We start from the raw sequence: 22658 nt of genomic DNA, 5'->3' as shown, positions 1-22658 counted from the left end.
AGAAGAAAACCATCAACAACCAGTGGTTCTTACCTGCTTTTTGGGAACTTTCATGATTTGGGAATCACATTGTAATTTGCATTCTGAAGGCAGTAGCCTTTTTTACTTCTCAGTAGCACCAGTTCTTTGGAGAAGGAAATGGCAACCCACTCCAGTGTTCTTGCCTGGAGAATCCCAGGGACGGGGGAGCCTGGTGGGCTGCCATCTATGGGGTCGCACAGAGTTGGACACGACTGAAGCTACTTAGCAGCAGCAGCAGCAGCAGTTCTTATTTTTATAGGGTGAGGTGCAAACTAGAAGTTGAATCTGATTATTGTTAAGTAGCACATTATCTTTAACTTACTTTATATCTTTTAGTAAGTGTTACTTTTACCTCCAGTGCTATGGTACTAACAGTAGACACGGTGAATGATTAAGGGTCTCCTGGTAGAGACCTGCAGCTGAGAGTGGCCTGAAAGATCGCTGCTCTGAGCGCTGAGCTCTGGGAAGAGGATGATATTGCAGAGACAGCAAGGGTTTGGAGAACAGGTGCACATCTGAGCTCAGTATAGGCCATTTGCTGGCTCTGTGCCCTTGGCCAATTTTTTTTCAGTTAGGAGCCTCCATTTCCTTGTCTCCTAAAAGGGGGTTGGTAACGCCTAATTTCCCCCATTTTTCTGGGTGAAGATTAGATGAGGTAATGTGTGTAATATCTAGCATCTGTTGGACACTAAAGAAAATTTAGCAAGCCTTCCAGGATTTGCATAATCAGTAAGTTATGTTTGATTTGAGGAAAAATCCCATGATATTAAGTGAGTGCTTTAAAGATTATTTAGTTGTTTCCCAATCTTTTGTTCAAATCCAATTAGTCTCTGCTGCTGCCTTACAGGATTTTCATTATGGGACACGGTTTACAGGGACTTAATCAGTAATTCCCAATGCTTACCTAGCATTCTTTGAGAGGCCCACGTATATTCATACCAAGTCCGGACCCGATTCTGCACAGTCTTAGGAATGGAATAAGTATTCATATAGGCAATGGTATGATCCATGCAGATGCGGAAGTTGTTCTGATTGGCTGTAGCCGCCCCAATTACGTCTTGCATCTAAAACCACAAATATGGTCACTCCACACCCAGCAGAGGAAGTGGAAGAGTTACTGTAAGCCCAGGTGAATTGAGTTCTCACATGACACAGTCCATTCTAATGCTGATCACCTGATCTTTTAACACACTGATACTGGGTCTTACTTTCAACCATTCACTGATTAGATATTGGACAAATCATATCCTTTCTGACCCAACGAGGACAGTAGAACCTATTTTACCTACCATGTGAGGCTTTTGTGAGGATTCAGTCTCATAATGCATATGACTGCACACGTTCTTCTTTGCAAGCTTGCATATTACTACAAAGGTGTTAGTTGATATTTTAAAAATATATAGCTTGTGCTTATGCAAGAAATGTGCAAAGAAAGTTAAAGCAATTGATTACGTGGCAGAATGGCTAGTCCATTTCGGTGAATCTCGTTTTGCAAGCATCCTTCACAGATTTTTGCAGTGTGGCTGGCTATATGGACTCAATTCATCATGAAACTGCAACCTCTGTACTTCTCTTTGTGTTGTTTAGACAGATAAAATCAAATCTCATCATGCTTAAGGCAAGTATTCAGCCTTAAAGTTGAAATGTGCTGAAATTACTGACACATCATGTACAGACGTGACAATACTTAAGGAAATGTCAGGTTTTAGCTCTTGGATGTTTATAACTCAGCCATAAAAACCCACTCTAGGTTAAAAGCTGATCTTTAAGGTCTCAGCACAAAAAAGATATATAGCCCGACTCTTCCTCTCACATAGAGGGAAGCGAGTGGTTGTAAATTTGCTTTGACTGTGGGTTTATAATAGGGAGGAAAACCTGGGCCTCGCTTTCACACTCTTAAGACTTCGCTCATTCATTCTAGTAGCTGAGCCTTTTCTGCTTATGGAAAAACCACTCATTCTTTGAGGTATAGATCAAAAATGGCTCTTTTGTTGCAATGCCCTCCTCAGTTTCCATTTTTAGAGTTAACAGGTTCTTCTACTTGTTGGGAGCATCTACTGAGGAGCTATGCAGAGAGTCAACTGTACACACCTTTTCCAGTTCTGAACTTACGCCTTGAGGGCTATTTATCATCAACCTCAATTCCTAGACCCCCTTTTTCCAAGCCATTTTAGACAAATGATGGACATTACCCACTCACCTAAGGCCTTGAGAATTGGGATATTAGAGGCTGGGTTGGGAGATTTAATAGAGTTTTAAATTGGGACCCAAGGACAATTAAAAGCCTTATGGATTGGTGTTGAGGGCAGAGGATTTGTAGTGACAGTAATCTGAATGCTTTATGTGCAAGGCTGGATTTTGATGGTATAGGTGAAGAAGACATATATTCTATGATGTGTGTTCCAGATTGGAGGAGGAAAATGTCAGTCTCTATGAGCTGTATTCAAGACTAGAATATTGCAGTTAAAATGGGATGTGGTTATCTAGGGTGTAGCTCTTGGTATGGTTATATGTGGGAATTTTGAATCAGTGGAGATTCTGTTCAGGACTTTCTGACTTTTGTTTCTGTTTTTCTCAGCATCTTTTATTCACTGTGAGAGTCAAGGCACAAACCTCTATCTCCTGCCTCAACCTTTCTTTTGGGCTCTACTCCATTTTTTCGTGGCTTGGTGGTTCTCACTGATCCAGTTGGAATGTCACAGTCAAGGTACAGGCAGGTGTGGTGTGGGGAATAAAGCAGCGCTTTCAAACTTTCGTGTGCATATGAATCTTCTGAAGATACTATTAAAATGCAAATTCTGACCCAGTAGGTTTGGGGTGACGCCTGAATTCTGAATTTCTCAGGTGATGCTTCTACTCTTAGTCCAAAGACCACTTCGAATGGAATTTTAACTGGAGCTGGACATAGTTTTTTAATCTTGTAAGAATTGCCTTGAGCATAGTAACTGCTAAATATGCCAGATTTTACTATTTTCATTGATATTATATGGTCTTATCTTATGACTTCTGAATTACATGTATGAATTTGGCATACTTTTTAATCTCCTCAAACTAGAGTTGTCTCAACTGCAAAACTGAGAAAATACTGAAGGAGATCTGGCTACTTCACATAGATTTTAGAAGTTATAAAATAATATGATCTTTGCCATTTATATTCAAATTAGTTGCATTTATATTCAAATTAATTGCCTTTCTCTATAAACAAACTTCCTATTTTCAATCACTGTTAATGTGTCTCCCCAAGCATTAAGATTATGATAATTTATACTCATAGTTTTAACTGCATAGTGTTCATCTTCCAAACTGAAATATTTTCTAAATAGAGTTTCCTTTACAATCTCTCTCTCTACTCAATTACCACGTTCAGGTTGAAGTGGCATGTATTCACCGTATGTTTTTATTTTTTGTATTTTGATGCTTCGATTTCTTGGACTATCCCTCCCAGAGTTAGCTAAGCCAGGTGGCACAGTGGTAAAGAAACTGCCTGCCAATGCAGGAGATGCAAGAGATGTGGGTTCCATCCCTGGATTGGGAAGATCCCCTGGAGCTGGAAATGACAACTCACTCCAGTATTTCGTGCCTGGAAAATTCCATGGACAGAGGAGCCTGGTGGGCTACTGTCCACGGGGTTGCAAAGAGTAGGACAAAACTGAGCACACGAAGATTGCAACCAACTCAACTAGGAGAGCCCCTTTCATATGCAAAACAGCCAATCCTGAGCCCTGACTTCAGCAGGCTTCTTCACTGGCTCTCATATTCCAGGCTACTCTCCACCTGCCGCAATTACCTCAGGGCCAAGTGCCAGGCCACTGAGAGAGTCCCTACAATCCAGAGCCTGTTGAAATGATACAAACTTGCCAATCTTAAATGCTGTTACCCTGCTTGATCAGTTCCTTTCCTGGTTCCCTCCTAAGTAGGCCTCTAGGCAAGGAGTGACCATCTCCTCCTGGATCTGTTTGTATAACAGACTATCTTTTCAGTGTCAATAGTCTCCTGATCTGTTGCCCTCACCATCTGTAAATGATAATAAAACCTCTATTTTAAAACACTATGCGTGCATGCATGCTAAGTGGCTTCAGTTGTGCCTGACTCTTTGCAACCCTATTGACTCTAGCCCGCCAGGCTCCTCTGTCCATGGGATTCTCCAGGCAAGAACACTGGAGTGGCTTGCCATGCTCTCCTCCAGGGAATCTTCCTGACCCAGGGATCAAACCTGTGTCTCTTTCTCCTACATTGGCAGGCAGAATTTTTTTTTTTAAAACCACTAGAGCCACCTGGTAAGCCCTTAAAACAGTATAACCCTTCCAATTTATATTTTGATTGATCTTCCATAAATCTCTTTGTTCAAAATTCTTCCCTGGCTGACTTTCCATTGCCCTTAAGATGAAGTTCAACATCTGCAACATTCAGAGCCCTTAAACTATCTGGCCCTTACTACGTCTCTAACCTTATTTACAGGTGTCTTTCACTCCAGCTGTTCTGGTATTCTTCCATTTCCTTAAACATGTATGGTGCTTTATTATTGCCATCTTTCACACATAGTTTCTGATTGAACTATCTCTCTGTAACTACCGAATCCTATCTGCTTTTTTAAGATGTTGCAAAGACATTTTCTCCTCCATGAAACCTCCTGGGAGGCTTCCTTTTTCTGCTCTAATACAGAGCTTTCAAACTCCCCTCTGGAACTTATCATGGTTAGCAGCTCCTTGACATTCATGGAAGTAGGATTTGAGTTTTGACTATTTGTGATCAGCTTTTTGTTGTTATTTAGTCACTTCAGTCGTGTCTGACTCTTTGCGACCCCATGGGCAATAGCCTGCCGGGCTCCTCTGTCCATGAGATTTCCCAGGCAAGAATGCTGGAGTGGAATAATTTTCATTGCTAAATTTTGTTAAAGCATATTCATAACACTGTTAGTGTAGTGAGTGGGAATCAATCGCTTATCTGGTGGTAATAATCATTTTGTGATTACAATCTCAAGATGGCTTTTTGCTTTCAGACATATAGTGTGTAAAGCACCTTACAAGGAAGTATAATTCTAAAGACGCTGTGCTGTTGAGCTTTTTTTTTCTTGTGATCTGAGAAATCTCAAAGGTGCTGGGCTCTAACCTTGGCAAATGCCAATCATCTTGCAATAAAGTTATTTGGGTATTTGATTTACTTTCTCACAAGACTGTGATTCCTTAAGAATAAGGACAAGAAGATGCCATAATAAACATTTATGGGCCAATGATTTTAATTAATTTAGATGACATTTGGTAACCTCTGATTTAAATGACCTCTGAAGTTGACTTTAATCCAGGGATTCTATGACAATATTTGAAGTTTAAGTAAAAAAAAAAGAGGGTTTCTAAAGGTTTTCAGAAAAACTTAGAAATGTGACTCTCTGAGAGTCTAACAGATACTCATTGTGTACAAGTTTTCTGATAGATTTAATAGTTTAAAAATGGAAAGGCAATGTTGATCCATTTACAGCCCCCTTCAATTCATTAAAAGAGATGAAAGTTAATAAAATTTAAAAAGCACCATATAGGTTTTTATTTTTCCTATGTAAAGTTTATAAAAAATTGATAGGCTTTCAAAAATGACAGCATCATGTATCTAGGGATTCACATCTCAATTTACCTGACCAATTAAGCTGGAGAACACAAAAACTCCAGAAAAGAAGTTCAACAGTTGAAAAACAATTTCAAATGAAGTTTGTGGTTCTGGAAGGCCCCCAATGGTAATCAAAGTTCGAACTGCCCAATAATAACATCTCAGATACCTGTGTAAAGAGAAGATATACATTTTGCTTTTTACTATAGCACTAAAATGCCATTATGCTTGGGAATATATTGCTATAATACTAGATTTTAACACATTCCCTCATAATTAAGATTTCCTATCTTTAAGCAGCATTAGCAACTACCGTGTGTATTAATGTAAACTCCTCTTTTAAGGTAAACTTCTTGATAAACACTGTGAAATGACTAAACAAAGCCAAAGAAGGTGCCTATTAGTCATTCCACTTATTTCTCCCTGCAGAACAAGTCACCCTAGAGTTTAGTGGTATGAAGCGGCAACTATTTCACTAGGCTTGTGACGCTGTGGGTCAGATGTTTGTGGAAGACCCCCAAGACGGCTCATCTACTCCATGAGGAGTGAACCCTCAGGAGACTTGAATGCCAGGAGACAGCTGGGGGGACATGATTGAGGCCAGAGTCCTGAGGCCGTGGTTCCAACTGTTGGCTGAGTTCTTCTGTCGTGCATGTCTGTTGGAACACCCAGGTGGTCTCCTCTCACAGTCTGAGCTGGGATGGTTGCACCCGCTGGGGCTGGCTGTGTATTTTCATTCAGCCTGTGAGTGTGGCTAGCTTGAGCTTCCTTACAGCATGGAAGTCTTGGCGTAGATGGACTTCTTGCCTGGCTGGCTTCCCCCCGAGTGGTAGAAGCTCAGGCAGTAGCTTGTAAGGCTTCCTGTAACTCAGAAGCCCTATAATGTCTTAATCTCTTGCCACATATATTTGCCAAGCAAGTCTCTAAGACCAGCCAGATTCAAGGGAAGGGATATTTGAATCTACCTTTCAATGAGAGGAGCAGCGAAAAGTGTGAGGCTACCTTTAAACTACTTCGTAGTGACTAGTGAGGGATATCATAGATATCAAGGGGGTTTATGGAGATTGAAAAGACCTTTATAGTTTAGAACCAGCTGTTTTTTTACTGATGGAAGATAGAGTAGGTGGGTATATACCTCCTCTCTCTTCTACTCATATCTTACTATATGATTGAATATATAAACCATGACAGAGACAGAGAACAGAGTTCTATCTTAAAAGGGAAATTACTCTTGAGTGTAATAGCTAATTTATCTAGAAATTTAGTATTGAAGAAAACCAAGTATGCTCAGAAATATACTTTATAAAGATTCTGTACTAAACTTTAGCAATTGCAAATGGAGAGACAGATCATTATAGCCCAGATGGGAAGAAAATCTGGGACCAGGGCAACAAAAACAAATATGATAAAGATGAGGACAGAACATGTGAGATTCACTTGGCTATATGTGGCTAAGGGTTTCATGGAGTCCCGAGTGAGGTGGGAAGAGAAATTAGTATTACAACCCATTGTATATATATTATAATTTTGGTCCATAATTAGATACTGTTTATTGCTGTTTAGTCGTTAAGTTGTGTCCGATTCTCTGCAACCCCGTGGACTGTAGCCAGCCAGGCACCTCTGTCTATGGGGTTTCCCTGGCAGCAATATTAGAGTGGGTTGCCATTTTCTTCTCCAGGGGATCTTCCTGACCCAGGGATTAAACCCATGTCTCCTGCTGGCAGGTGGATTCTTTACCACTGAGCCCCCTGGGAAGCCCACACAATTAGGTGCCTATTTGGTATATTCCATATAGCTCTGATAACATGGTCTGGATCAGATATTTCCACTGAATCCTGGAAGAAAAATGTCCTATATATAGAGGCCATTTTCAGATATTGTTGCAGAGAGGCATTCAGATTCAGTGGGTTCCAGCCAGCTATCTTAGTTTCCAGAGTACATAGAAAAGCAGCACTGTTACTGAATTCTGCCCTGGTCAGTCCTTTATTTCTTATCTGGGTGTGCCACATAAACCTTTGCACTTTAAGAAAACGTGCATTTGTCTTTGAACAAGGATGGCCTTTTGGATGGCCTTTTGTGTGTGTGTGTGAGAATAGGTTATAATTTCCAGATCTTCAAACAGTAAGAAGTTGAGGTTTACAAAGAATCAAACTGCAGTTAAAGTCAGTATTCAAATAAAAACAGATCTAGAGAGAAATCACTTGTTTTGAAATTCAATACCTTTTGAAGGACATGAGTCTTGTTGTTTGTTTTATTTGGTACATACAAGAACGGACAAATAATTAACTCTTTGGTAGGATCTGAAACCACTGTGCCAAGAGAATAAAAGTATCACTAGTCTGCAACATTTTTTCTAACAAGCTTCCTTGGACTTACAGATACTAGTGAACTGGATGTCAGAGAGAACTGCCTTGCAGAAGTGTGGAATTAATTTTATGGATTGCATTTAATTTTCAACTCCAGTTTATAATTTCTCATCACCTGACTTAGCATGATCACAAGTCCTGGGCCTGCGGCTCTCTGAATTAAGGAAATTTATTGACCCCAGCGCAACCCACGAGTGGGACACGGACCAGATTCTCTCCCTACGTAGCCAATTCCAACTGTTGGGATTACTATGCCCTACAAAGTCCCTCTAGTATTGAGAGGAACAAACACAGGAATTGCTTTCTCTTACTTTCTTATTTACAGATGTTAGAAAATAACAAGTGTAAAATTTAGGCATTGATTTTCCAAATCTGAAGGGTCAGCCTTGAACCATTTTTTTCATGATGAAAAAGCCTGCAATGTTAATTGGAAGTTTTCTGTCCTGATGCTTTGTGGTTTACCTTGGAATTCTTTTCTCAGTCATGTCTTATATCCAGGCATGCACAACCAGAGGTAAGATTTGTAATTTAATTAGATGGCACCATATTGATCTTCCAGGATTAGCTTAATTAGTCAAGTGTGTCCACCTCTAATATTTACACCCTGGGCAGATAGATCTTTTCAAGGAGATTCTGTCTGGCTGATTTAATACGTGAGCTATCTTATAGGCTATCCTCAAGTTAAAGCACTAAGGCAGAATTTGACATAAAACCATAAAAAATCATTTTGTATGAAAATAGAACTTCTTCCTCTGTGAAACAAATGCAACATGAAACTTCCCCCCAGCATTTTGTTTTGAAATATTTCAAACAAGCAGAAAAAACTGAAATAATTTCACCCTTGTATTCACAGCATAGATGTTATTAATATTATGAACATTTTACTTTATCTTCTTTGTCACATGTTTCTCCACTTTCCATCCATCAACCCATCTTATTTTTGGGCGCATTTCAAAGTAATTTGCAGACAGACACTTCCTCCTAAATACAGTACTTCAGAATATATATGTGTGTGTATATATATATGTATGTATTACTACAGGTCTATACTGATATTTAAAAAAACTTGAACATACATTGAAAGCACAAATCTTAAGTATACCTTCTGACACAATTTGATGAATTGTGAGAAATCCATACATCTGTGTAATTCAGAAACCCATCAAGACAGAGGACATTTCCATCACTCCAGAAATTTCTCTCATTTCTTTTCCCCAGTCAGTTTCTGCCCCCAGGGGTGGCTGTTGTTTCAGATGAGCTTTGCCTGCTTTAGAATTTCACACAAATGAAATCACACATGTGTACATGGTTGTGTAAGATGTCTTTCACTCAGAATAATGTTTTTGAGATTTAGCTGGGTTTTTGTGTGTTTATTCATTTTTACTGCTAAGCAATATCCCTTGCATGACTACAGTACAGTAAGTTTATCCATCTTTCTGTGGATGAAAACCTAGACTGTTTCAAGCTTTTGGTTCTCATGAATAGACATTCTATGAATATACTTATATATGTTCTTTCATAGGCATATATTTTTAAGTTCTCTTGGGCAAATATTTAGGGTTGGAATTTTTGTTTTTAAGGTAGGTGCTATATTTAGTTGTAAAACAAACTGTCAGATTTTATCCCTCCAAACGTGTATGAGATTTCCGTTGCTTTATATGTGTAACCCAAGAATATGATGTTTTAAAAAATTTTAGCCAATGTGGTGGATGTGTAGTGGGACATGCAACTTTTGAAAGTACCCAATTCCATACTTTATGAGTGAACCTTTTAACTACCTCCACCTGTCTTACTTCCAGTTCCGAGTTTCTATAAATTTCTCACTGAAGACACTGAATCTGGAGGAGAACGTTAGGAGTCTAGTCTCATTAGAAGATAAACTCCTCAACAACAGGCATGACAAATAGGAGCTGAATAATATTTGTTAAACGTTGTGAAAGAATAAGTGGAAGGTCTTGCAAACCCAAGACTGAAGAATGTGGGAGGCTGCATCTGTGATTACGTCCATGCAATCCCCATGCGGACTCCTCCCTGTCACGCCACCAGCTGCCTTTCATCTCCCTTCTGGTCTGCCGATCTGCTGTTCTGGAGTGGCTGTGATGCATTTGAGGGGGTCTAAATGTCTAGTGTAAAGACCACTCTTTCTTTCTTTTTCTGCTAGTGTCTGAACTGAAGTATCTAGGGGACCCTGACTTAATAACTTCATTTACCCTTGTCTCATCTTCCTCATGTACAAAGGGAAGGGAGTAAGTTATCCCAAATTTCCTGAGCACTAAAGTATGGACATTCCGACTCCTTCTTCACCCCATCTGGAGTTATGATTCCCATGACACACTTGCTTGCTCTTTCACTCGTTCATTTGATGATTTATGTGTCGGGGATTGAGGTTAGGGATTTGTTAAGAAATTTTTGCACATTGGGAAATTTGTATCAGAAAATAAATAAATTGTGGTATATATGGATAAAGGGAGACTGGGAACATTTCTGGATACCAAATAACTGGAGGAAGGAATGGCAAACCACTCCATTATACTTGCGTGGAGAACCCCATGGACAGTATGAAAAGGCAAAAAGATATGACACCAGAAGATGAGCCCCCAGATTGGAAGGTGTCCAATATGCTATGGAGGAAGAGTGGGGGGAAATTACTAATAGCTCCAGAAAAAACGAAACAGCTGAGCCAAGGTTGAAACGATGTTCAGTTGTGGATGTGTCTTGTGGTGAAAGTAAAGTCCGATGCTGTAAAGAGCATTGCATAAGAACCCAAAATGTTGTAATTGGACATGGTCAAGCAAGAGATGACAAGAGTGAACACTGACATCTTAGGAATCAGTGAACTAAAACGGACAGGAGTGGGCAAAGTTAATTCAGATGACCAGGATATCTACTACCGTGGGCAAGAATCCCTTAGAAGAAATGGAGTAGCCCTCATAGTCAACAAAAGAGTCCAAAATGCAGTACTTGGATGCAACCTCAGAAACAACAGAAAGATGTTGGCTCATTTCCAAGGCAAACAATTAAACATCACTGTAATCCAAATCTATGCCCCAACCACAAATGCCAAAAAGCTGAAGTTGACTGATTTATGCAGACCAACAAGACCTAACACTAAAAAAGATGTCCTTTTCATCATAGAGGATTGAAATGCAAAACTAGGAAGTTTAGAAATACCTGGAGTAACAGGCAAATTTGGCCTTGGAGTACAAAATGAAGCAGGGCAAAGGCTAACAGTTTTGCCAAGAGAGCACATTGGTTATAGCAAATACCCTCTTCCAATAACACAAGAGATGACTCTACACAGAGATATCACCAAGTGGTCAATACCAAAATCAGATTGATTATATTCTTTGCAGCCAAAGGTGGAGAAGCTCTATACAGGCAGCAAAAATAAGACCAGGACCTGACTGTGGCTCAGATCATGAACTCCTTATTGCAAAATTTAGGCTTAAATTGCAGAAAGTAGGGAAAGCCACTAGGCCATTTAGGTATGACCTAAATCAAATATCTTATGATTATACAGTGGAGGTGATGAATAAATTTAAGGGATCAGATCTGGTAGACAGCATGTCTGAAGAACTACAGAGGTGAATATCATAGTACAGGAGGCATTGATCAAAACCATCCCCGAGGAAAAGAAATGCAAGACGGCAGAGTGGTTGTCTGAGGAGGCTTTACAAATAGATGAGAAAAGAAGAGAAGCAAAAGGCAAGGGAGAAAGGCAAGATACACCCAACTGAATGCAGGGTTCCAGAGAATAGCAAGGAGAGATAAGAAAGCCTTCTGAAGTTAACAGTGCAAAGAAATAGAGGAAAACAGTAGAATGGGAAGGACTAGAGATTTCTTCAAGAAAACTGGAGCTATCTAGGGAACATTCTATGCAAGAATGGGCATGATAAAAGGCAGAAACAGTAAGGCCCTAGCAGAAGCAGAAGTGATTAAGAAGAGGTGGCAAGAAATACACAGAACTATATAAAAAAGGTCTTAATGACCTGGATAGCCATGATGGTGTGATCACTTACCTAGAGCCAGACATCCTGGAGTGTGAAGTCAAGTGGGCCTTGGGAAGCATTACTACAAACAAAGCTAGTGGAGATGATGGAATTTCAGCTGAGCTATTTAAAATTCTAAAAGATGATGCTGTTAAAGTGCTGCATTCAAATATGCAAGCAAATTGGGAAAACTCAGCAGTGGTCATAGGACTGGAAAAGGTCAGTTTTCATTTTAATCCCAAAGAAGGGCAATGCCAAAGAATGTTCAAACTACTGTGTAATTGTGCTCATTCCACACGCTAGCAAGATAATGCTCAAAATCCTTCAAACTAGACTTCAACAGTACATGAACTGAGAACTTCCAGGTGTACAAGCTGAGTTTAGAAAAAGCAGAGGAACCAGAGATCAAATTGCCAACATTCATTGGATCATAGAGAAAGTAAGGGAATCCCAGAAAAACATCTACTTCTGCTTTATTGATGATATGAAAGCCTTTGACTGTGTGGATCACAAATAATTGTGGAAAATTCTTAAAGAGCTGGGAGTATCAGATCACCTTATGGGTTTGCTGAGGAACGTGCATGCAGATAAGAACACTTAGAACTGGACATGGAACAACAGAGTAGTTCAAAATTGAGAAAGGAGTAAGTCAAGGCTGTATTTTGTCCCCCTGCTTGTTTAACTTCTATGCAGAGTACATCACGTGAAATACCAGGTTGGAGGAATCACAAGCTGGAATCAAGATTGCCAGCAGAAATATCAACAACCTCAGATATGCAGATGATACTTCTCTAATGGCAGAAAATGAAGAGGAACTAAAGAATATCTTGATGAGGATGAAGGCGAGTGAAAAAACTGGCTTAAAGATCATGGTGTCTGGTCCCATCACTTCCTGGTAAATAAAAGGGAAAAAAGTGGAAATGGTGACAAATTTTATCTTCTTGGGCACCAAGGTCACTGTGAATGGTGACTGCAGCATGAAATTAAAACATACGTGCTCCTTGGAAGGAAAGCTATGACAAATCTTGACAGCATGTTAAAAAGCAGAGACATCATTTTGCTGACAAAGGTCCTTACAATTAAAGCTATGGTTTTTTCCAGTAGTTATGTACAGATGTGAGAGTTGGACCACAAAGAAGGCTGAGCACCGAAGAATTAATGCCCCTGAACTGTGGTGCTGGAGAAGACTCTTGAGAGTCCCTTGGACTGAAAGGAGATCCAACCAGTCCATCCTAAAGGAGATCAGTCCTAAATATTTTGCTCAAGTTCCAATACTTCGACCACCTGATGTGAAGTGCCAATTCATTGGAAAAGACCCCGATGCTGGGGAAGATTGAAGGCAGGAGAAGAAGGGGGAGACAGAGGATGAGATACTTGGATAACCTCCCTCCAATCAAACTCCAGGAGACAGTGAAGGATAGGGAAGCCTGGCGTGCTGCAGTCTATGTGGTCTGAGTTGGGCATGATTTAGGAACAGCAGCAGCTTATGTTCTGATTTTGAGCTAAGTAAGCCCTTTCCTGCTTTGTCATATTTCACAGTCAGATGAAGGCTGCCATGTACTTAGTATAAATGAAAATAACCTCTTGTCTTCTACTGAAATGAACAGACATTGTTATTTTGATGAAGATTAATAGAATAGTAATACATGCCTCTTATTTTAAATGTTCACAGTGCTTCACTTACACCCTACAGTTGCTGCATAATTCTAACTAGGACAAGGTTCACAAGTCCAGTGATCTCATAAGCAACCTCCAAATTATATGTCGTCAGGAGCCATCACAAGGGTTAACTAAAAAAAGGCTTCACGCTTTTGAGGTCAAAGAGTAATATGAAGTAAGAGAAGAGGCAGGTGCTGCTTTAAAACTGTGGGAAATGCAGGTGTATTAACAACTGCCCTTTACAAATTATTTATTATCATTTTATTTGCCTGTGCCGAGTCTCAGTTGGGGCATTTGGGATCTAGTTCCCCTACTAGGGGTCAAACCCAGGCCCCCTGCATTGGAGTGCAGAGTCTTAGCCACTAGGTAAACTCTGGGAGATGGCGAGGGACAGGGAGGCCTGGCATGCTGCAGACCATGGGGTCGTAAAGAGTCGGACGCAACTGGGCGACTAAACGATAAGAAGAACAATTATTTATACATAATATATATATACACATATACATATATATATATAAAAATAAAACAGCACACACACATTTGCTACTTTTAAAGGCATTTTCTTGGTAAGGATGTGTCCCTGACACTTGGTAAGAGGATTATTGGGCTTCCCTGGTGGCTCAGCTGGTAAAGAATCCGCCTACAATGCGGGAGACCTGGGTTTGATCCCTGGATTGGGAAGATCCCCTGAGAAGGGAAAGGCTACCCACTCCAGTATTCTGGCCTGGGGAATTCCATGGACTTTATAGTCCATGGGGTTGCAAAGAGTTGGACACGACTGAGCAACTTTCACTTTCACTTTCAAGAGGATTATTAGAGCTTTGGTTTTGGGTGAGAACCCTCCTGTCTAAAGGAGCAGAGAATGCAGCTGTTTGATAGCAAGGCTGAAAAATGTATCGAAACTTGCTCTTTGGGCTAGAAAAAGACCACTTTTTTGTAATCTATCATGAATGATTAAGAAGAATGAGTGGCTTCTTTTTCCAAAGAGAAAATGCAGATGGCCTATCAGATCAGATCAGTCTCTCAGTCGTGTCCGACTCTTTGTGACCCCGTGAATCGCAGAACGCCAGGCCTCCCTGTCTCTCACCAACTCCCGGAGTTCACTCAGACTCACGTCCATCGAGTCAGTGATGCCATCCAGCCATCTCATCCTCTGTCGTCCCCTTCTCCTCCTGCCCCCAATCCCTCCCAGCATCAGAGTCTTTTCCAATGAGTCAACTCTTCGCATGAGGTGGCCAAAGTACTGGAGTTTCAGCTTTAGCATCATTCCTTCCAAAGAAATCCCAGGGCTGATCTCCTTCAGAATGGACTTGTTGGATCTCCTTGCAGTCCAAGGGACTCTCAAGAGTCTTCTCCAACACCACAGTTCAAAAGCATCAATTTTTCGGCACTCAGCCTTCTTCACAGTCCAACTCTCACATCCATACATGACCACTGGAAAAACCATAGCCTTGACTAGACGGACCTTTGTTGGCTAAGTAATGTCTCTGCTTTTGAGGATGGCCTATAGACACATGAAAAGATGCTCAACATTGCTAACCATCAGGGAAATGTAAATCAAAATCACAAGGAGATATCACCTCATACATCTTAGAATTTCTATCATCAAAAAGAACAAAAATAACAAATGCTGGCAAGGATGAGGAGAAAAGGAAACCTTTGTACACTATTGGTAGTAATGTAAATTGGTATAGCTGCTATGGAAAATAGTACAGAGGTTTCTCAAAAAAACTAAAAATAGAACTATCATATGACCCAGCAATTCCATTCCTGGGTATATATCCAAAAAACCCACTAATCTGAGATGCACCCCAATGTTCATAGCAGTGTTGTTTACAATTGTCAAGATATGGAAGCAACCTAAGTGTCCGTTAATAGATGATTGGTTAAAGAAGACGGACACATCTTTTCCGTACAGACACAGTGGAATACCACCCAGCTATGACAAAGAACGAAATCCTGCCATTTGCAGCAGCATGGATATACTTGGAGGGTATTATACTAAGTGAAATGGATCAAAGACAAATATTGTATGATATCATTTCTATGAGGAATTCAAAAAAATACAACAAACTAGTGAATATAACAAAAAAGAAGCAGACTCACAGACACAGAGGACAAACTAGGGGTTTCCAGTGGAGTGAGGGAGGGAAGGAGGGGCAATGTGGGGACAGGGAATTGAGAAGTACAAGCTATTACATATAAAATAAGCATAAGAATATATTGTACAATGTGGGGAATATAGTCAATATTTTACAATAACTATAAATGGACCACAACCTTTAAAAATTATGACTCACTGTATTGTACATCTATAACTTACATAATATTGTACAGCAACTATAACAATAAAAATTTTTGTAAAAGGATGAGTAGCTTCTAATTCTTTGGTACAAGGTTCCATTTGCATCTCCTAATACAAGCTTATTAATGAGGTTCTCAAATCTTTTATCTTTACTGTCTTTGGTGCTCGATCGGTTAATAGTTGTGTGATGTCTCAGACTTTGATGGTGTGTTTGCCAGTTTCTCTTCCTTCTAGTAATTTTTGCTCTGCAAGTTTCTTTGACTCACTGTAACTATTTTGCATTAGGTGCATTACACATTTAGAACTGGGAAATACTGATGGTGAATCGAAACTATTACCATTATATGGTGACTTATTTTTCCCTAAAATAATTTTTGTTTCGAAGTCTATTTTGACTGATATAGTTTGATAATCTCTTTCAGCTGGTGAATTTAGTCCATACTAACTTATTCTGCTTACTGATATATTTTATCAGTAAGAATTGATGCTTTTGAACTGTGGTGTTGGAGAAGACTCTTGAGAGAGTCCCTGGACTGCAAGGAGATCCAACCAGTCCATCCTAAAGGAGATCAGTCCTGGGTGTTCTTTGGAAGGAATGATGCTAAAGCTGAAACTCCAGTACTTTGGCCACCTCATGCGAAGAGTTGACTCATTGGAAAAGACTCTGATGCTGGGAGGGATTGGGGGCAGGAGGAGAAGGGGACGACAGAGGATGAGATGGCTGGGTGGCATCACCGACTCGATGGACATGAGTCTGAGTAGACTCTGGGAGTTGGTGATGGACAGGGAGGCCTGGCATGCTGCAGTTCATGGAGTTGCAAAGAGTCGGACATGACTGAGCGACTGAACTGAACTGAACTAATATATTTTAAATTGTTTTAGCATCTCACCATTTTTTTTCTTCTAATGATTAAGAATTTATCCTCTCTATTTCTATTCTTTACTGATAATCTTACCACTCAACTCCAGCTTCAGGACACATAATTTTTTTTTAGATTTCAGAGATTCCTTTTACTTTCTAAAGAATTTAGCAATCGTTGGGAACTGTTGTAATATGTTATATAGAAATGTGTCTTATAACAAGTAATTACAATACCTAATACAACAAACATTTCAAGTAGGTTATCTTCTTGTATTTTAGTGAGAGGGCATTTTGAATATCTGGTCTACACTATAGCTGGAATTAGATGTCTAAAATATTAGCACACTTTAGCTTTAGCTTCTTATGGGTCAAAGCTGAGGTTTCTTTCTTCTTATTATAATAATATAAATTTAATTGCTCCTTCCTTTTTTCTTTCCTTTCTCTCTCTTTCATACACTCAGTATATGTTAGGTATTTAAAGAAGGCGAGAAGGAAGAGAAAGACTGAAGAAACTCCCTTCTTGTCTTCTCTAAGACCTGCATATACTAAGCGTGTGCTGTATACTTAATATTCTAAGCACTGAGAGCAAGACATATTCTCTAAAAATGCTGCAGAGAGGCATCCAGGGATGAAGAGAGAAATAGCTCTCCTCTTTCTAGACGGCAGAAAATTTTCTAATTTGAGTAAAACAGTAATCAGACTCATGCATCTGATGATATTGAATTATATACTTCTAGACAATATTTTGGAGAAGGCAATGGCACCCCACTCCAGTACTCTTGCCTGGAAAATCCCATGGACAGAGGAGCCTGGTATGCTGCAGTCCATGCTAAGGTTCAGACACGACTGAGCGACTTCACTTTCACTTTTCACTTTCATGCATTGGAGAAGGAAATGGCAACCGACCCCAGTGTTCTTGCCTGGAGAATCCCAGGGATGGGGGAGCCTGGTGGGCTGCCTTCTATGGGGTTGCACAGAGTCGGACACGACTAAAGCGACTTAGCAGCAGCAGCAGCAGCAGCAGACAATATTTAATATAGTTGGTATCTTAATCAGTTTTCTACATAGTTATATTAAGCTGAATACATATGTAGTTTCTAAAGGAAATTACTTATAGATTTGGTTATAAACTTTCTTCTGTTGCTGTGTGTGTGTGTGTAGTTTCCCAGTCAGTGGGCCCTATGACTTTAAATTTTTAAATTAGTTCTGGCTAAAAGTTCAAAAAATGTTGTTACCATCCCTCATTCAGATCCTGCTCACTCTAGCTGGTGTGTAATTCCGTGAGTTATCTTTCCTCCCTCCTGTAATTGCTTTCCTTCCCAAGGCTGCTGTGAGTTGCCCTTCAAAATCATGCTGGGACCCGCTATTTTCCAGTAAGGACATTGCCTTACAGTATGCTCAAACTCATTTCACTGGAGCAGAAAGTCAGTGGCGGCCACTTTATGCCAGGCCTTTATGTCTACCAAAAATTTCACTATTAAATAACTCAGCTGCCATTATTGAGTTGTGATTCTACTGCACCAAAATTTTCAGATAATCTCTTTTAATCTCGAAGTACTTGCACGTCTAATTATCAAGTTTAGTTTATGATCCTTGTTTAAACTTTATCCTAAGTTTAGTTTATGATCTGTAAGCATTTAATTGAGTTAGTGGTTATAGCTGACTCATAACCCATAAAACCCTTCAGTGGTAAACTAATTAGTCATTGCACCTGCCTTCCAAATAATTAACATTGTTCATTACTAACATTGGCGTTGGAATTATTAAAAGTTACTTTACCACTCCGTTATCTATAGCAGAGGCTTCCCAACTTCTCTGATCTTGATCCAGAATAAGAAATGAATTTTACAGGTCAACTCAGGACACACACACACACACACCCCCACACCCACACACAAGCACACGCACACACACACACACAGATGCGCACATGCACGCGCACACACACACACACACACGGACGTGAATGCACACACACGCACACACACACACAGATGCACACACACACACGCACACACAACACACCCCTACTAGGAATGACAGCCTATTTTCTACTCTGTCATCCTCTATTTATTCTACCCTCTCTCACTCAAAAGCATACTGACTTTCTACAGAGTTTTTACTGTCCACTAATGGACTGTGCTTTACAGTTTCAAAAACACTGGCTTACGAAAACTCCCACTGGAACAGAAGTTAAGAAGAGTCAGTAAAAGTTTCCTTCAAAAGGAACGCTTACCCTGCACGCAGACGTAGAGAACAGACTTGTGAACACGGGAGGGAAGGAGAGGGCGGGGTGAACTGAGCGCAAGAGTGAGATATACACGTTACTATGCGCGCAATAGACGCTCCTAGCTCCTGGGAGGCGGCTGTGTCACAGAGGCGCTCAGCCTGGTGCTCTGTGATGACCTGGGGGTGCGCGCAGTAGACGCTCCTAGCTCTGGGAGGCGGCTGTGGCACAGAGGCGCTCAGCCTGGTGCTCTGTGATGACCTGGGGGTGGGGTGAGGCTGGACGGGGGAGGTTCAAGAGGGAGGGGTTACATGTACACTCGTGGCTGATCCACACTGCTGTACAGCAGAGCCGACCCAACATTGTAAAGCAATCATCCTCCAATCAAAAATAAATAAAAAAATAAAAAAAAATAAAACTCACTTGTTTCCCTCACCATCATACACCCATCTGGTACTTCCAATTCCTTCATAGTTTGAAGCCCAATAATACATACAAGCATTAATGTGCAGCGTAAACAGCAAGTATCCAGTTGTTCGAATTACTCTGTCAACGAGAAGAAGTGCAAAGTGAGGCTTTGTGTTGGTTCTGGAATACAGCCTATTTTAACATTTTCTTTTTCTTAAAGTCTCTGCTGAATCTCCTTGCTTTAAATTTGTGAACTGTTAGCTCTCATTAGTACAGTATAAAATGATGCTGCCATCACAGGTTTTCAGGCTTCAGTCTCTTGACTGGGACTGACAGAGTGGAAAAAAAACCTCTTCTCTTCTCACAGATGGCATGAGTCAGTTCCCTGAAAGACATGTCTCCAGGGTCACCTCTCCAGTCTGAGTTCCATAAAATACACCATGCTGATTTCACTGGGTATCTCCGAAAAGCTCATGGGACTTCATGCTACAGTTGACTGACTAGAGGTCTCTGGGCAAGTTAAGTTCAGAACAGCGAATGAATGAAAATTCAGATTGGAATGAATTGTCAGGAGAGGGATGTAAAGTCAGCTTGGAAAAGAACACATTTCTCTGACCTTGTTCTGAGGGAAGCAGGTAATATGCCCTCTTTTTTTTTTGTCAGGTATTCTTCTAAATCTAAGTTTCATACTTTCTTCTCACTTTGAAGTGTTCAGATCTGTTTTAGAACATAACCCAATATTCTACATAGCCCCAAATCTGAGATTATTCCTTACTCTCTTGCAGGGAGGCCATATTCGTCCCCAATTCTGTCTAAAATGTCATAGCACTGCGCTCTCTCCCAGCCCCAAAGTACACTGAGTTATACTTTACCTGTAAATGTACGCCTTGTTCATTATAGACTCGAGGTGATGGTTAAACTCAAAAAATGAAGAGTACTGTGTACGAAACAAGCAAAGGAATCCAAAAGTGTGTTAGTCTTAAATACATCTCTTACATTTAAATAAAACAATATGAAATAGACTTTATTTGCTACTGAAAATAATTATATTCATGTCTTAAACAAAAACTGAGATCTGTTTAGTGGTGTTTTCCTCTGGGCAGTGCATTTTAGCAAGGTGCCAAACTTATAGAGCTTCTTGCTTTTTTTTCATTTCTGCTCTCTAGTTATGTCTTATTTGTAATGCTTTTAGAAAATCAAGCTTAAAAACATTTCTTTCCTTTTTTCTTTTTAAAGCATATAGTGGAACTTTGTTTCACAATAATTAAAAATCACACCTCCCTTCAAAATATAAGTAAAATAGGAGAAGAATAATAAAATACATTCAAGTCACAAACAGGTGTTAAGTCCTGGTGCTCAACACTGGCATTACATATAAGCAAGCTGCATTAATTGTGTATTTATTTCAACAAAATTTAAAGTCCAGTAACTGTTAGCATTGTTTTCTATCCTTGACGCTGTTCAAAGATACAGTGGGTTTAGATGCATCTGAACAGTTGCAATTTGCCTCAAGGTTTTCTTGTGCTTACACCCACTTCCATCTCAGCAGATACTCCCTACATGCATCCTCTACTTTCTCTTTTAATTTATAGGCTGTAAAATGCAAGAGCATGAAATGCAGAGCTGAACACCAATCTCTTCTCTTCCATTTATTAACTGTGTGACCTTGGAAAAGTCACTTAATATTTCTGTATTTCACTTTCCTCATCTGTAAAATGAGGACATCAGAGAACATGACTCCAAAAGAGGCTGCATGCTTACATGACTTCATGCATTTAATCATATAATATGCTTAGACTCATAGGACCTTACAGATTGGAAGGGCTATGAGAGGTTATTAAGTTCAAAGAGTATTTGGTTCAAAATTTCATCCAATGCAGGTATGACTGTAACAGAACATTTGGGAACTAGAAAACAGGTGTAATAGCAATGACTACTAATCTCGGAATATGCACAAACGATTTGTTTTTCTAGAATTCCTGAGTAGGAAACATCCATTCAGCACTCAGATTAAGATAATTTCCATTTGTGGTAACTTGTTTACTGTGCTCTTGATAGAAGCTTGCACAAAGACACATTTTAAAGTTTTGCTTAAGTGTTCACTGTAGAGAAAATTCATATTCTTAATTTGTTTTTTCATATATACTTTGGGGGTAGACAAATGATATTTTCTCTAGAGAACCGCACACTAAAATGACACGCTTCTGTGGAAATGGCTGGACTGTGGGGCTATGATAAGAAGATTAATGCTGACTTTCAGGACTTCCTAGATTTTAAAAACCTACTACAGATAGTGAGCTTTTGGACACCATAGGGATGCAAAGATGGGGTGTGAAGAGCTAGCATTTTATAAGATTTTATTATGATACAAAACTCCCCAATCCATAGGAACCAGAGACTCTCTAAAAGTTGCTCATCTGAGAAGTGGGCTCCTGAAATGTCCATTTGACACTAGAAAATTGATGATGGATGGCCAGCCCACCAAGCTGCCAGGAATGTTAAATTCTACTCAGTCTAGACCCACACCCTGTGGTCAAAACAGAAGTCCCTAGAATAGTCTTGAGTGTGTGAGACTATAGAGTAACATCCCTCTTGATGTGGAAAAATCATGAATGTGGAAAGACAGCCTTTTAGCCTGAAGTTCATTTGCTCATCTGATGATAGTAAAGACTTTGGAGTCAAAAAATATGCGATAGACTCCAGATACTGCCACTCACCAGCTGCGTGTCTGGACAGATTTTCTTAACCCTGCTTATTCTCATTTTCATCTCCAGAAAGAGCTTGTTTGGAGGAATAAATGAGACAATGAATAAAAGTTCAACAAAGTGTGTAGCACCGAGCACGGACCCAGCAAACAGCAGTTGCTGCTGCGTCAGGATCCACTCGAGTCTCCAGGTTAAGCCGTCTTGTCTTCCCAAAGTGTCAAAGAGATAATCGCCTAAAACTGAAAGAATCTGTGGTATTCCTTTTAAGAAGGCTGTCTTTGGGAATGCAAGCTACTATTGCTATTATTAAAGATTTGTACAAAATTCCACATGCTGACTCTTCTCAGACTCATTTTAGGTACCTGATAAAGCTATGAGTTATAAAATATTTATATCTTAGAATCTTTATCAATAGGTAATTTATTAATACAGTTCAAGAACAGTAAGAAATGCATACCTTCAAAGTCTTTTCTTCTATTCTGCCCCCGTGCCTGCCTGCTAAGTCATTTCAGTATTGT

The 22658-nt window shown here is 39.9% G+C and overlaps 1 protein-coding gene across 1 annotated transcript in view; it reads right to left on the bottom strand.

The window, feature by feature from the left end:
- The window catches only part of CNGB3 (cyclic nucleotide gated channel subunit beta 3), a 187263-nt gene that overhangs the window by 55087 nt on the left and 109518 nt on the right, over positions 1-22658 (bottom strand). The window contains exons 9-12 of the mRNA XM_019973506.2: positions 20308-20372; positions 19451-19573; positions 5647-5788; positions 926-1085 (exon numbers count right to left, since the gene is read on the bottom strand). Coding sequence (XP_019829065.2) covers positions 926-1085; positions 5647-5788; positions 19451-19573; positions 20308-20372 — 490 coding nt within the window. The remainder of the gene's footprint in view (positions 1-925; positions 1086-5646; positions 5789-19450; positions 19574-20307; positions 20373-22658) is intronic.

Source organism: Bos indicus, chromosome 14, assembly GCF_029378745.1.
Source record: "Bos indicus isolate NIAB-ARS_2022 breed Sahiwal x Tharparkar chromosome 14, NIAB-ARS_B.indTharparkar_mat_pri_1.0, whole genome shotgun sequence".
In the NCBI taxonomy this organism is placed as follows: Eukaryota; Metazoa; Chordata; class Mammalia; order Artiodactyla; family Bovidae; genus Bos; species Bos indicus.
The sequence above is the reverse complement of the archived record's forward strand: the minus strand, read 5'-3'. Positions and strand labels throughout refer to the sequence as shown.